This window comes from Vulpes vulpes, chromosome 15, assembly GCF_048418805.1.
Source record: "Vulpes vulpes isolate BD-2025 chromosome 15, VulVul3, whole genome shotgun sequence".
In the NCBI taxonomy this organism is placed as follows: Eukaryota; Metazoa; Chordata; class Mammalia; order Carnivora; family Canidae; genus Vulpes; species Vulpes vulpes.
The window spans coordinates 112508245-112524224 of record NC_132794.1 but is presented as its reverse complement, the minus strand read 5'-3'; the positions used below and the strand labels follow the sequence as shown (position 1 = coordinate 112524224).

At 48.0% G+C, this 15980-nt stretch overlaps 1 protein-coding gene across 3 annotated transcripts in view; it reads right to left on the bottom strand.

Annotated features, from left to right (window-relative positions):
- Positions 1-15980, bottom strand: part of FANK1 (fibronectin type III and ankyrin repeat domains 1) — a 100143-nt gene that overhangs the window by 10345 nt on the left and 73818 nt on the right. For 2 of the 3 annotated variants that reach the window (XM_072740376.1, XM_072740374.1), the window contains exons 3-6: positions 12349-12473; positions 5008-5089; positions 3944-4018; positions 3078-3143 (exon numbers count right to left, since the gene is read on the bottom strand). In XM_072740376.1, coding sequence (XP_072596477.1) covers positions 3078-3143; positions 3944-4018; positions 5008-5089; positions 12349-12473 — 348 coding nt within the window. Of the gene's footprint in view, positions 1-3077; positions 3144-3943; positions 4019-5007; positions 5090-8181; positions 8699-12348; positions 12474-15980 lie in introns of those variants that run through there. The other variant, XM_072740375.1, reaches the window with a different exon arrangement.

Here is a 15980-nt window from a genome sequence, read left to right as displayed (position 1 = left end):
AAGAAAGGAGCCAAGCCTCTCTTACTCTACTTCATCTCTCACCAGGTTGATCAGCACTCCAAAATACCAATCATGAAATAACAAAATATAATGTTGAGTTACCCTATGCCAGGCACTGCTTTGCTTGTTTCTCTTGTATTAATTCGTCAAATGCTCACAATTCTGTAAGTACCTCTATTACCCCTATCTTGGAGATGGGGCAATTGAGGCACACAGAGGTTAAGTGACCTGCCCAAGTTCATATACCCAGACCACAGAGGAATCTGGATTTGACATCGAGTGCTCCTGCTCTCAACCACTCTCATGAGCTTCACTCCTTACTTTGAAAAGGAATCTGTCAACACTAAGTATGATACTGGCTGGTGGTCTGAGACGATAAACAACCTTTTATGATCCAATCGAAGGATTCACTCCAACAAGCAGAGGCTAGTCTTCCTAAGACACTGTACCAGGAACAAAAGCATCCTGCACTTTAAAAGATGCTGCATAACGCCGAATTTTTGTTTTGCATCTATACATACATAGGCTTTCATCTTTGGTCTACTAATAGGAAGCATTAAGAAATCTCCTAATCTGTAGTGTCTGGAGGGCTCACTCAGCTGGTTAACCATCTCCCTGCAGCTCAGGTCATGATCTCAGGGTCCTGGGGTCAAGTCCCACATCGGGCTCCCTGCTAACTGGGGAGTCTGCTTTTCCCTCTCTCTGCCCCTCCCTCTGTTTGTGCACTCATGCACGCATGCTCTCTCCCTCTCTCTCTCAAATAAATAAAATCTTTAAATGAAAAAAGGAAACTTCCTAATTTAGACATCCTAACCATCCTGCATGATCCTCCAAGTTGAGATGGAAGAGACATAAATACCTGTACATATATAAACATATGAACACCGCTCTTTCACTATCAGATTTCAGCAGTAAGATTATCCTCTGTGACTTTCCAAATACCCATCTGCTAAGTAAGTTATCTACAATCCTCACAAGCTCAGAGGCAGAACAGTCAGACCACAAAGTCTCTTTCATAGGGAATCCCTCAATAAATTTTCTAATTTCTTATGTGGATATTGGTGGTCTCAGATTTTCTGTGTCTTGGGTTGGTTTGGGGGATTTATATTTTTCCCCAGAAACTGTACCATCAAAAAGCTAATTTCAATGAAATTATCACATCTACTAGTGTAGACACAGCACACCGCTTTTCTTTTTACATTTGGATTTCCTCTCACCACTGTTATATGTACCCTTCCAAAATTCTATTTTTTCTTCTTAAATTTCCAAAAATTTCCAACCACAGCCATGTACCATTTCTAAATTGATTTTTTTCTTAGATCTATAAGAAATTGGTTCGTTTTATTATATAGGCCTTTTTTTTTAAGAAGCAGCCCTTATATCTTTTCCTCCTATGTTTCAATAATCTTCCGATTTTCTAATCAATTTATTTTCATTCTTTCCTCTTTCCTATACCCTCAAAGTTTTTCTTTGTCCTTTTTAAGTTGGTATTGTTTTCAAACTTCTTGGCTCCAAATTAACCTAAGAGTTATGCAGAAAACAACTTTCTAAATTTTTTAAAATTATTTTAAGATTTTTATTTATTTAAGAGCAAGAGAGAGCATGAGCAGGGAAGCAGGGGAGTGGAGTAGGGGAGTGAGAGGGGGAGCAGTAGATAGAGGAGAAGCAGAATCCCTGCTGACAGGGAGCCCCAACTCAGGCTTGATCCCAGGACCCTGCAATCGTGACCTGAGCCAAAGGCACTTAACTGACTGAGCCACCCAGGCACCCCAAATTTTAAAATTATTTCTTTTAATGTTATTTAAAACCTATTTCTCTGTGTGTTCAGAGAGTGTAGCAGGTAGGTGTTCTGAGCTCAGAAACTGATGCTTTCCTTGTGGCCCACCAAAGGTGACTAGTGTTTTGTTTGGTGTAAGATTGTATTTATCTGAGAGAAAGAGCACAAGTGGAGTGAAAGGCAGAGGGAGAAGCAGTACTCCCCACCGAGAAGGGCTCCATCCGGGAACTCGAGGATCATGACCTGAGCCAAAGGCAGGCGCTTAACTGACCAAGCCACCCAGGCGCCCCAACCAGTGTTTTTGTAGCTACTCCTTAGATACTAGTTTGCAGGACACACACCTGTGAGCTGTATGTACGATGGGACTCTGAGGTCCTGGAGCAAAGCCATTGCATTTTCTGTACTGTTCCACCCAAGCACCTACACATAGCCTGGCATATGGTAGCCATTCAACAAATACTAGTTAATTAGAATTAATCAGTTAAACCTAATTACTTGACTAGCAATTATTTTTAGGTCTTTGTAGAGCATTCTCTCATCTCTCTAAATACAGGTTTCCAAGTACCATGCTCTTTCGTAAACGTCTCCTGTGCTTTCGCCGTAGGGAAGTTCTTGGGGTTGGTTGTATCTTTGTGACTGCTTTGTGCTTCTTGGGGAACACCTAGGAGTCTTAGTTAAGAAGGTAAGGCCAAGGGGGTCCCTGGGTGGCACAGCGGTTTGGCGCCTGCCTTTGGCCCAGGGCGCGATCCTGGAGACCCAGGATCAAATCCCACGTCGGGCTCCCTGCATGGAGCCTGCTTCTCCCTCTGCCTGTGTCTCTGCCTCTCTCTCTCTCTCTCTCTCTCTCTCTCTCTCTCTCTCTGTGTGTGTGTGTGTGTGTGTGTGTGTGACTATCATAAATAAATAAATTGAAAAAAAATTTAAAAAAAAAAAGTAAGGCCAAGTATAAGGAGAGCCATTCAGGGGACCCCCCCCCCCAAGTGTCCCAGGCACAGCCAAATGGCCAGCACGGGCTCGTGATAACTACAGTAATAGCTGTCAGTTGCTGAGCCCTTAACATGGGTTGGGCACGGAGCTAGGGAAGGTAGGTGCTTCAGATCATACAGCCCACTCCAATCCCATCGAAGGAAGGAATAAGTGTGAACAAAACAAGCCAGACTTTGTCATCGACCTCTTTCCTTTGGGCTACAGTCCTGTCAAAAGAAGCTGCATCCGATATTTGGGTTAAATCAAAAGCCATCTGGGCACGAGCCTGGTAGCGCAGGTATGGGGACGTTTCGGGGCATGGTCTACCACCCACCTGTCCTTGCCACTTCCGTTCCTCAGATTCACATCTGTGCCGTTAGAAACGAGGATTTTCACAAGCCTGAAGGAAACAAATTGGAAGGGAACTGGATACGCAGCTTTGATGATAATGCGGGAACAGGGAACAGCGCTATATCTAAGACACAGCTCCACAACTTGCTTTCCTGCCTTCAGAGGCCAGCTGGCTTCAAAGACAGGATGTTATTGAACCAGAAAACTACCTCTTCAACACCAAAAAAAAAGGGGGGGGGGAGTTTATCCCTCACATGAATTATTCATTGAAAACAAAGCATACCACATGAAACACATTGTACCATCAAGCTAATTCACTGTTGCCTTAATGACTGCTTTAAATACATTTCTAAATGGCAGTATTTAATAAAATATTTTTTTCAACATAGCACTTTAGTAGTTAACTATAAATATGACTGAAAAATAAGCTATTAGTATTTATGCTTCTGTGTGGCAGAGAGATAATGGAGCGTATCAGTGAAAATGATATCTTAGCAACCTATCAGGGAACTTTGTTTTCCAGAGTTAATATCCCTACCCCTTTCTTTTTTTTTAAAGAAATTTAAATTCCAGTAACCAGTTTTCCTGGGACATACAAAATATATTGCAAAACATAATTAAGTAGCTACCTCTCTTCCTCACCATAGAGTTAGACATTTTTACATTCTCTGCTGCGTGTTCTAGAACTTCATGATTAAAACAGCTTGTTTGTGCAGCCCTTACAGTTTTGGAAACTGGGAGGAAAGGGGCTCTTGCACACCCCCTCTCCCTCCCATCCATGTTCTGACAGGAGCTTCCGGGAGAAGTAAAAGGTTGGGCCACTCAGAGATGAGAAAGGAGGAGCCCTACCTGCTGTATCCTTTCTGGGCAGCGACCATCAGAGCGGTAAAGCCAAACTTATTGGGAACATCGACCTTCACATTTCTGGGGGAAAAACACAGAGAAAAGAGATTAACATGCTCGGCATGGCTCCCCAGAGATTCACAGTTGATGTCTCTTGCAGGACACAGGTGCTGAATAGGATTCATTTTCCCAAAAGTTCCAATTTCTCCTGGGCCATTAAGTTTGTGTCTTAAACTGCCCTACCCTAATATTTTTAAAGGATTTAAATTCACAAGAAGAGAAATTGCCATAATTCCGCTTAAAATAGGCACTCCCTTCAACCCAAAACCATGATGTCATCGGATAGAATACTGCAAAGAGCACCACCCCCTTACGTGGCCAAGGACGCAGGGTCTCCAGGCCACACACCTCCCCTCCACGAGCCTAGACTGAGGGAAGCCTGAATTTTTCCCTTAATTCCCAGCTCACCAATGGGCGTGAAGTGCTGCCACTGGAGGAAGAAAGAGATCTTAACAGCTTAGAAGCCTTGGAGAAGTATTCCACAAAAAGCCAACTGAAGTGCCCTATTCGCAAAATGCCTGGCCTTCCAAGGCACTCAGAACTATGGATTCAGAAAAAATTTAATTAACATTGTTCACGTTTCATTAGGAGGCAGCTTCAGATATCCCATGGCAGCAAATGTATTTGCTACTTTTCTTCTAGTGTTTTACCAACCTCTTGAATCAGAAACAGCTGATTTCATGATTCCTTAGATGATGTGGGCACTTTGGGGGTAAAATTGGCCTAAATGCTGTGGCATATAAGCCAGGGTCAGAAATTATTTCTGGGAAGAAAATATGATACCTAGACTTCTAATTTTCAATTTTCATTACATAATTACAAAATACAGCATTTACACAGGGCTAAAAGGTCATCTTTATTGACTGTGCTGAACTTACATCGGTCACTGGAGATCTATTTTGGAGCAATATCAAAGGCGTGGAAAATTTGGGGGGAAACAAAATAAATGCAATTCTGTGCACTTGGCTGGGCATTAAAAATTTAAAATTTTTAAGGCAGAGCTCTCTCACCCTCCTTGAAGTATTCGAACCAGCAAATCTTCATCATTCACATTGACAGCTCGATGGAAGTGCTCACTACTTATGGGTTCTCCTAAAGAAAGAAGATGGAAAGGAGTCACCCAAAGTCGAACAAAAGAAAATTCCTTCCGGCCTCACACCACCTGCAGCCTTGAGTGGGGGCTCAGGTTCAGCTCTGGGAAGGGCCTTGGCTATTCCAGGAAGTGTAGCTTACATTTCCTATTCAACTTCTTTTACCGAAAAATACCTTGTTTCCATATATTAAGAACCTTAAGATTGTCCTAAGGACTTGAGACAGCCTCAAGTTATGAGAGGATTGCTTTGTGAATAGTATTTTGAGAGGTGAAAATAATCTTCCAGATTTCATAAGACTTAATAAACCTCCCTTACAAGCAAGGGGAAGCCCCACCATCATCACAACAGGCTGGCTTTGTTTGCCAAAGAGTCACTAAAGTACTTGAACAAACAACAAAAATAAATTACTTTAACGTCTGACGTCCCAAATTTCAGTTCTTCCTAGGAATAGAACATTCATGTTGGCCTGGTCTCCCCGGAGCTCCTGGGGGGCACACGGGGCTCATTCACAGAAGTGGGACAGCATGAGAAAGCCTGGTTATGGGGGACAGCCTGCAGGTGAGAAGGGCGAGGAGGAGGAGCCTGCAAAACAAGGGGAAGCAGGGCAGAAGGGAGGGGTCCCTGTGGGGGGGCGGGGACACTAGCTCCTCGAAGAAGAGAAGAGGGGGAGATGCAGAAAGGAGCAGAGTGTGACGATAAAGGACCAAGCGAGAGGGGCGCCTGGGTGGCTCAGTGGTTGAGCGTCTGCCTTTGGCTCAGGGTGTGGTCCTAGGGTCCTGGGATCGAGTCCCACATCAGGATCTCTGCATGGAGCCTGCTTCTCCCTCTGCCTAGGTCTCTGCCTCTCTCATGAATAAATAAATAAAATCTCTTTAAAAAAAATAAAAGGACCAAGTGACAGAAGCCGTCTTTCAGAGCAATTATCCCACGTCTCTACTGGCTCCACATGCTGTGATTTTCTAATTGTTTGAAGGATTCAGCGTAAATGAAACACAAGCGAAGCACTTAGACTAGCACCCGGCACATCACAGATACCCAACACGTGTCTGTCGTTGAGGTGGTGGGAAGGGCAGTGGCCCTCTCTGTGGCCCCCACACCCAGCCGTCACACGCTCAGCGTACCTTCCTAACCTGGATGGATACCGAGTTTATAATCCCCAGTTCCAGTCAGCTCCAAGGTCACTTCCGTCCTTTCAACAAATGTTTATTAAGGAGCTCACACGCCCAGTCCTGATGCTGAGGGTCCCAGAGGAACAAGGCAAGCATGTTCCTCTCCTTTGCCATTTACACAATAGTATCCACTTCTATCATCATCTTAAACCCTAAAACACCTGCCTCCTACCCTGTCTTCCCGAGCTCTACCCCAGACTGCTTCCTGGGGGCTCACCCACCACCTCACCGCCCTCTTACAGTCTGGCCTCCAGAGGTCCCCTGGCCAGCCCTGCCAGGTAGGGAGCCAAATTCCCTCTTCCTGTACCTCGGGTAGAAAAACTCTCTAGGACCAGACCTTGGAGCTGACTGGATTGGGGATTATAAACTCAGTACCCATCCGGGTCGGGGAGGTAGGCTAAGAAAAACATGTGGGCACTGGAGCCACTTTGCTACTACTCATTTCCTTGGAGGATTTTAGCTGGGCGAATTACAAACTAGGAAACCAGGGGTGGGGGGGAGCGGGGCAGAAGAATGCAGGGGTCACCAGCAGAATGACCTCTAGCTGATACCCTTTACTTCTGGTAAAAATAAATTTAAGCCAAGTTAAAGCTGTTTTTGAAATAACAATTTTGTCTGCTAGAGCTTGCCAATCTCCTAAAGATTTTTTAGCCACATTGTACTTCCTTTTCATCATTCCACACATATTTTTAGGCCAAAAGCTTCAAATAAAAGTATCATGATAAACTATCAAAGGGTAAGGCCTACCGCTGTCCCCAGCCTTCCAAGGAAAATCAGGCCTAGCCTGGTGGTTCCACCTGGGGGGTATGGACGGGAGCAGTACACCCCTCCCCCTCCACCATCACCATGAGGACATTTGGGAAAGCCTGGAGACATTTTTGGTTGTCACACCTTAGGGGTTGGTGCTACTGGCCTCTAGCAGGGAGGGGGGCCAGGGATGCCGATAAACATCCTACAGTACACATGATGAGAATTAGCCAGCCCCCAAATGTCAACAGTGCCAAGGTTGAGGAACCCTAGGCTAGAATAATATGGACTTAAAATGATCTATTGGGTGATGCATCTATACTTTAGTGGACAAGCTAAACCCACGGAAAGTTTCCCTTCCTCCTCACTTCCCAGAAAGGAGGGGGAGAGTGGGATGGTGGTGGTACATCTGTTATCCCACCAAACAGCCCCCACTTCTGGGACTCTCAAACTTCAATTGCCCCTAAAAATACAACAACTGACTTGCATAGAATCATCTAGAACACAGAAAGCTCATCCCATTTCTATGAAATTTTAATTTTTTTTTTATTTATGATAGTCACACAGAGAGAGAGAGAGAGGCAGAGACATAGGCAGAGGGAGAAGCAGGCTCCATGCACTGGGAGCCCGACGTGGGATTCGATCCCGGGTCTCCAGGATCGCGCCCTGGGCCAAAGGCAGGCGCCAAACTGCTGTGCCACCCAGGGATCCCCCCATTTCTATGAAATTTTAAAAGATGGCATCTAAACTCAAAGTCCTATTAATTAAGCTCTGTCTAGGATTTTACACAATGCTTTTTCAATTCTTCTTCAAACCACAAAACTGAGAGCCAGGAAGACTGAGTTGTCCAAGGTCAAGCCGGTAGGCGTGGGCAACATCAGAGCTCAAAATGCGTCTTTAAGGCCACGCTCCCTCCTCGTGCATTTTAATACACGCTGAGGTAGCAGACCAGTTCATTATATGCTTCCAATCTTATTAAATTTTGAAAATCAGCAGACTTCTTAAACAAACATGATCCCCACCCACACAAAGTGTTAAATGGAAGGGGATGCTAAAGCCTAAAAAGCTTCAAGAAAGTGCTAACTTAAGATTTTAAAGAAAGTTCTGAAAGCACATGCAGCATCCCAGCATATTTCTGCACTGACCCACCTCCAATCCACATCATCTGTCTTACCTGGCCAGTACAGCTCTCCCAGTGGGGGGCACTTCCTGGTGCATCCTACCCAGGAAGCTCTGCAGCATGCAAATATTGGAAAATGAAATAAGTTCATTTTGCGGTTAGAAGCTTGAGGACCATGCGCAGTAAATACCAGGGTTTTTTGATAGTGGGACATAACTTCAATGAACGTATTGCCCATTCCAGCTTCTGCGAGAGGTAATCAGTGCCCTCAAAACTCAATCTGAAAATAAAAGGACATCTCACAGAAGACAGAGGACACAGCACAACTGTTAATCATTCCGGGCTTGCTGAATTTCAGCAAAAGGAAGCAATAAGTATCATTCCGGGCACAAAAGCTCTTGCTCAGCATTAACTCATTAACCCCTCTCAGGCCACTGCCAGGAAGGCGAAGAGGTAACCGAGGATTAGCAGCACCAGACCAGACACCACCCAGATCAACCAAGGCACGGGAAAGTCTCCATTTGTGCGAATCGGACAGAGTAACAAATGAAACGGCTCCTGTTCCCAGAGCAGATTAATTCTTTCTTCCTCCCACTATAAGCAGGAGTCACAAAGAGAGGAAATTCCAGGGTGAGCCAAACGTTCCACTCCTCCTACCCCTGAATCCTTCAAGATTTCGTGGGCCTGGCCCAAGGGATTGCCATCATTTAAGTGCAACTGCATACAAAAAAGGCAGGCTTTGCCTCTGTGGCTTTGGTTGGCTAATGTTTACCCCTGAGTGTTGCAATGACAAATACTGAATCAATGATGTTGCCCGTGGGAGGATGTCTGGGAGTGCTCACTTCATCAGGCAGGGCCAGGGGAGGGGAGGGGACCCCTGAGAGGAGGGGAAAGCCATCGCCTTGTAGCTACAGATGTGCCAGCAGATACTGCAATGTGGGGGTAACACGTTTCTGGGTGGAATTCAGGTCCCTGTTAGAAGCAGTGAATAAATGATGAGCTCATTGGAGGAGAGATTTGCCAATTAACAAGCAGCAGCTGCTTTTCTCTTTTTAAGGACCCAACTGATTAAAATTGCATGCCTCATTTAAGCAAGAGTCTCGTGGACTTTACCTGGAATTAAAAAAAAAAAAAAAGCTGAGCATCCTTTATTCAAAGGAAATGCTTTCGTGATTCATTAAAAACACTTTCAAACTGAATGCAAATGATCAACCCACAGAAACATTTTTACTTGTTTTGTAAAATATGTACCTTTTTTTAATTCTTTGTTTAGCATGATCTACCTCCTTAAGGGAGTCTGCTGTGGATATTATAAATATAATAATAGCACAAGGGAGCAGCAGCCAGCAAGAAGAGGGTACTGGACCCTTGCCACCCAGGAGAGCCCTCTGAGGCTGAGAGCATGTCTTGGCTGCAGCATTGTGCTGTGACCAGACAGCAAAATGCACAGGAAGCCGGGCACTACCAGGAACCATGTCCCCATCATACCCCAGTCCCTGCAGGAGGTCTTGTCTAATGACCCACGGAAGCCACAGACTGCAGTGACAAATGCCCTGGACCACTGGTCCAGCTCTCTGCAGCCGCCTCTCAGAAGCCAGCTCAGCAAGAAGGCAGCACAATCCTTGTCAGCTGATAGAAAGCCACTGTGGTTTCTGCCTTCCCAAAGAGCTCCAAATGGTATGCAGACACCACGTCAGCTCTAGCCAGAAAGGTCCAGAAGCCCATGCCCTGACATTGATGTGATATGAAGAAAAGACGCCAGTGGCAAGCTGAGCTCACCATGGCTAGTTCTGCATCCTGTTCACCCTCACCTCATAGGTCCAGGGGGACTCTCCCCAGCCCATGGGACACAGGTCCATCTCCCAACAGGTATGAGTGTGAGCTGAGAAAAATCAGCGTTGCTCCTCATTCTAATTCTGCCTCCAGGCCTCTCCATTCACCACCCATCCATCCGTTGATTGTTGTCTTCTACAAGCTAGACCTGACCAACCTATCACATCCTCTACTTCGGAGGCACACAAGTCAGTGGGAGACAAAGACGATAATTTAAAAAAAAAAGGGGGATCCCTGGGTGGCGCAGCGGTTTGGCACCTGCCTTTGGCCCAGGGCGCGATCCTGGAGACCCGGGATCGAATCCCACGTTGGGCTCCCGGTGCATGGAGCCTGCTTCTCCCTCTGCCTATGTCTCTGCCTCTCTCTCTCTCTCTCTCAAGAATAAATAAATAAAATCTTTAAAAAAAAAAAACCTATTTGAATTTAAAAAAAAAAAAAACATGAAAGTAAGATGCACTGAGTGTTAGCAGAGGGGGAGACCCAACTGGGTACGAGGGAGACACACCAGCACATGGCGGAGAAGGAGAAACACGAGGAACCACCCCTGAGCAGAGCTCAGCCTGTGGAGTGGCTCAGCAGGCAGAGGGGTGGGATGGGTGCCGGGAAGGGGGGGCTCCAAGGTGGGGGCATTGCAGACAGAGTGGGCAAAGGCAGAGGAGTGTGGGAGTGGCCTGTGGCTGGCTGGGGACAGCAGCACAAGAGGGAGCACGCTGGCCCAGCGTTCCCTAGAGAGTCGCTATTCAAATAGTAGGTTCCCTTTGACAACTTTCTCCTGCCCCTGCTCCCCCGTTCTGTATGCCTGCCCTCCACTCGGAAGAAACCAACTCATACTCGGCTGCTCCGCCTTTTCCTTCCCCTCAAAGCTCCAGGAGCTCCAGGTCCCCCCAGGAAGCAAACACCTTCATGGCCAGCACACGAAGGACCAGCCCTCTATCCTGACCTGCGACTCTCTAACGGCCCATTCCACTTGGAAAGTTTCCTTGGAAATCATGTGCCTTCGCAGGGAGCTGAGCCCCCTGGGGAGGGCACGCCTCTCTCAGCCTTCACCAAATTCTCAGTTTGCCAAACTAAGGCCCAGCTCCCTAGCGGCTTGGTTGCAAATGAAGATATGCTAGGCTAACTCAAAACCTGAATCACCTTTAACCCACACAAAAATCCCTCCAAATAAGTGCATAAAGGACACAACTGAAAGTCACAGAAGGAAAACTGTATTTTTATTTATACATGTAAATGTGTGTATAAACAGCACATACGCCATATGCAATATTGATTAAAACTTTATTTTTTTAAAGACTTTATTTATTGATTCATGAGAGACACAGAGAGAGAGAGGCAGAGACATAGGCAGATGGAGAAGCAGGCTCCACGTGGGGAGCCCAATGCAGGACTCGATCCCTGGACTCTGGGATCACGCCCTGAGTTCAAGGCAGACGTTCAACCACTGAGCCACCCAGGCGTCCCTTGATTAAAACTTTAAAATAACTTTTGGGGCACCCGGGTAGCTCAGTCGGTTAAGTGTCTGCTTTGGTCCAGGTCATGATCCCAGGACCTGAGTGGAGCCCTGAGTCAGTGGGGAGTCTGCTTCTCCCTCTGCCCCTCCCCACCCCCCACTTGTGTGTGTGTGTGTGTGTGTGTGTGTGTGCGCGCGTGCATGTGCACATGCTCTCTCTCAAATCAATCAATCTTTAAAAAATAAAGTAAAATAACTTTGACTCACAGAGGAAGATTTTCTTTGCGCAAGTGATAAAAGACTCATTTCCAGGGACTAGACCACGAGAAACCTGACCATTTTAATCTTTACCACATTCTAGATACACAAACATCTTTTTTAAATGTTTTAAAATCCCGATCACAGAAACTATCTGCACCCTCAGATGTGACCTGGGAGGAGGACATGCAGGTCAGAGGCAGCGCAGCCCTCCCCTCGCCCCTGCGTGTGTGTGGAAGCCACATTATTCGTTCTTCCTCACTCAGCCTCCCCGGAAACCAAATTTGTGTGTCAAGATATAGGATGGACGTTGTCCAAAAAGGACAAAATGCTTTGTAGACCTTGTCGCATCCAAAGAGGGAGACTTTCTCAGCCCACACCCCACCGGCCTGTTTCTGAAGAAAGGCGACTCCACCCTGTGGTACTGAATGTGTACTCGCAGGGCGATGCTGACCCCAGAACAGCTCTCCCCGTTTATTAAAGCACAACTCGACATCCCTCATGCTGTATGGCCCGGCCTTGCCAGGAAACAATCCCATTCACAGTCCTTAAAAATGGAAGAGTTTCTGCTTCCAGTAAGGCAGAGGAGGAGAAGGCTGGATATTTTTACCTTTCTATATGGCTTGTGGTCTTCATTTATCCTTAGATAGAGGGGTTTGGGGTTAGTAAACTATACTCACTGGTTGTAGACACGGAGACCACTGGGCTGTACTCATACTCTCCAGAGGGGCTGGTGACCTTCAGTCGAAATCTGTACAGTGTCCGTGGTTCCAGACCTTCCACAACATGCTTCGTTGCATATCCCCTAGATGGGAGGAGACAGGCATGAGGAGGACACCAGGGAATCCAATCAGCACGCTCTGAAAGTCACCAAAAGAACAAGTGGAAGCAATCTGTGAATGCGATCTACTTCCAGGATGATGTGATCGGGGTTGGCGTGGGCGTGCCCTGAGTGTGAAGGGGAAGTCACGCATCCATCCCCGCCCACCCAGTCCACATTGTAGGATCCTGAGAAAACACTTGATGTTTTTTTCCCCGCATTTAAGCAAAACTACCAAGTTTGGGGGTGGTTTGTTACCCAGCAAGAGATAACTGATGCATCATGTACCAGCAAAGAAGAAACTGTAACAAAGACAATGAAGAAATGATACCAACGGCATTAAGAAAAACATCTGAATTAAGAAACCAAGAAGACAGAAGGGTTAAAAGTCTATATAAATACATTTATTACCATAAAAGTGAAAGCTCTAAAACCAAGATAAATGTTCAGAGAAACTGCGTGGTTTTTCAAAATCATTATCTTCACCATCTAAAACATATCCGCCCTGGCACAAAGTGGCCTCAAGAGTAAGTGGGTCTCATCCTTTGTGTGGGCGTACATCCATATCCACAGATAGGGGAATCCTGGAGAACGAGCCTTGAATTTGTGGCATCTGAAAAGATCTGTAGGAGCTCAAACTGAATAGAATATCCAATTGAGTAGAATATGCAATGTCAGGTGTCAAAGACTTAACCTAGTTTCAGACCAAAAGGAAACCCAAAGTGCCCCCAATAAAATCCAGTGTTGCTCAACATCCTGAGTCACCCTGCGGCAAGCAGCACCTTCATAACCCCTGGAAAGAGGCATCACACGACTGTTTAGAAAAACAGAAGTCACCGGGCACAGTTAGGGAGGGATGAAGGCCCTCCCTTCAAGACAGAGGACCCCGAGGAGGGGACCGGACACACACGGGGCCCCGGGACACAGCCGCCCGCTGCGGCTCCCTCCACCACGGTCGCAGCCCAGCCATGGGGAGACAGAGGCCGTTCAGCAAACTCATAGAGACGCACACCTCCCCACGGCCCAGGCGTGATACCTGAATGAATAAAAACAATCTTAGGACTTTCCCACCGTAGAGGAGAGCATATGAAAGTGTGATGCGGGCCTTTTTTTTTTTTTTTTTATCATCAGTCAATAAGCAAATATTTGATGCAGCAGCTGAGCAAACGTGAAACATAGGAAACCCAATACCAGGACACCTAAAGACTCCGAGGCCAGACCTGCCCCCCTCTCTGTGCTCCCCCCACCCCCAGCTCCACTCCAGTCTCCTGCTGGGGACCCTGAAATTCACTTCTGGAGCCGTGACTCTCCCCTTGGCCGATCCTCTCCAGCTGCTCCTTGACATCTCCGCTCGGCGGCCAGCTGATGTCCCAACCGAGCTCCTGCTCCTGCCCTCGTCTTCCCGTCTTTGTTATTGGAGACGCTCAGGCCCCATCCCCCGGTGCCACCTGTGGAGGACTGGATTATTGTCCCCAAATATTTGGTGCCCTCCCCCAAGGGTCCTGTTACCCCCGCCCTGTTGAATGCAGGCGTGGCTGTAGGACTTGCTTCGAGCAAGGAAGCAGAAGCAGGAATGAAAGGTGTCATTCTGGATGATGGAAGCTTCGAGCAACAGCTTCGTGCTGGAGCCTGCCCTCAGCATGGGGACTGGCAAGCTCCAGGTGGAGGCTGCTCCATCAGCCCGGGCGGATGTGGAAGGAAGACAACAGGGAATGGAGCCACGACCGACACAAAGGGTATGTCGTGTGGGAATACACTGTCGTCCTAAAGCACAGAGCTTCTGAGGTTGAGGTTGGAGCAGCCTCACTCGCCTGTCCCGGGGGACGAGGCCAGATCTAGAGCTACCCCCTTGTCGCTCCTCTTCCTCTCCCATCTCATATCTGAGCCACCAGCAAAGTCTTCAAGTCTGTCTTTAAACCCACCTTAAAAAAAATAAAAATAAAAATAAGAATAAACCCAGCCTAGACTTAACCGTGGCTCACGCTGTTCCATCATCTTCCATCTCCCTCACTGCTAAGACACTCACTGCCCTGCCTCCCCGGGGCCTGTTCTCACCGCAGCAGCCAGAGCCATCGTCAGCGTGTCAGCCAGGCCTGGCCCTCCCGCCTCTCGGGGTAAAAGCCACAGCTGTGTCCCTGGCAGGCCCACTGACCCCAGCGACGGCCTCCCGTTGCCCCGCTGGCCTCGGCTGGCTGGTCCCCTCATTCGCTCGCTCCTCGGTGTTCCTGAAACACAGGTGCTCGGAATAAGGGGCAGCCAGGTGTGGGCAAGCCGTGAGGGCATCCCGGGCCGGTCTGAGGAGTCTGACCTTCACGCTTCCAGAAAGGAGGCTCCCCGAAGAGAATGCGACAAAAGGACGGTTGGGAAGAAGGCTGACCCGGCAGGACGGGCAAGGGAAGCGGGACCGGCCCCTCCAGGCAGCAACACGCTCCGGGCTGCGGGTCGGGGATGCGGCCAGGGCCCGGCTTGCACGGAGGGAGGCCTCGGGAAGGGAGAGCTCGCGAACGCGGGCGACCGACGGCTGTGAGGACAGCCCAAGTCACAGCCTACACCCCGGCCCCCGTGGGCAACGAGCAAGTCGAGCGCTTCCAAGCTTGGGTGTCCTAAACCTAAGGCATCGCCAGCGCTGGGGCAGCGGCAGCAGGAGGCGGAGGCAAGGAGGTGGCGATTCACACAGTCTGACTCTGCCACCTAGTGTCAAGCTCTTGCTGCCAATTCTCCAAGGGAAGGCAAGCAACTCTGGGTCGCCCTTGGAGTTGGGGGTCAGCAGGCCAGGCCCTCCAGGGGGGGCCCCAGCTGGACGGCACTCAGGTGTCTGGGGAACGTGAGGCACCAGGATGCACACCCCAGGGTGGGGACCAGCGTGTGGGAGGGGGGTGGGGGGTAAGGGGGTGCCGACCACCTGGCCGCTGGCAGAGAAGGCGAGAGGAAGTGGAGGCGCATCCAGCACCGCCCCACCTGAAGTGCCCCAGTGCAGGTGCAGTGTGGGGAACTGGGGAAAGTGGGGGGGGGGGAGTCGTTCCCTCTCCATATTAATACTTCTAATATCCTACTCATGCTTTCAGATTGCAGATGGAAACTACCTAATAGAGAAGAACATGGCATGACATCATTAAAATAACATTTTCAAGTAGTCAGGCCAGGAATTATTTGCAGATGGTAACTACATTACAGATAAATGTGTGGGTTTTTTTTTTTGGTGCGTTTGTGGGGGCGGGGGAGTGGTGTTTGTGTCTTAAAAAAAAATTGTTCGTTAAATCTCAGGGATATCTTCATTCAGGGAACAGTGAAAGCCTCTGTTAACCCCCTCAACGTCATCACAATGTCACCTTGAGAAGGAACCACTCTGCGCCTTGACTGCATCAACCCCAGTATCCTGGCGGTGAGGCTGCCCCATAGCTTCCCATGATGTCACTACTGGGACACGTGGGCAAAAGGTACACGAGACCTCTACGATTTCTCACAACCAGATATGAATCTACGATTACCTCA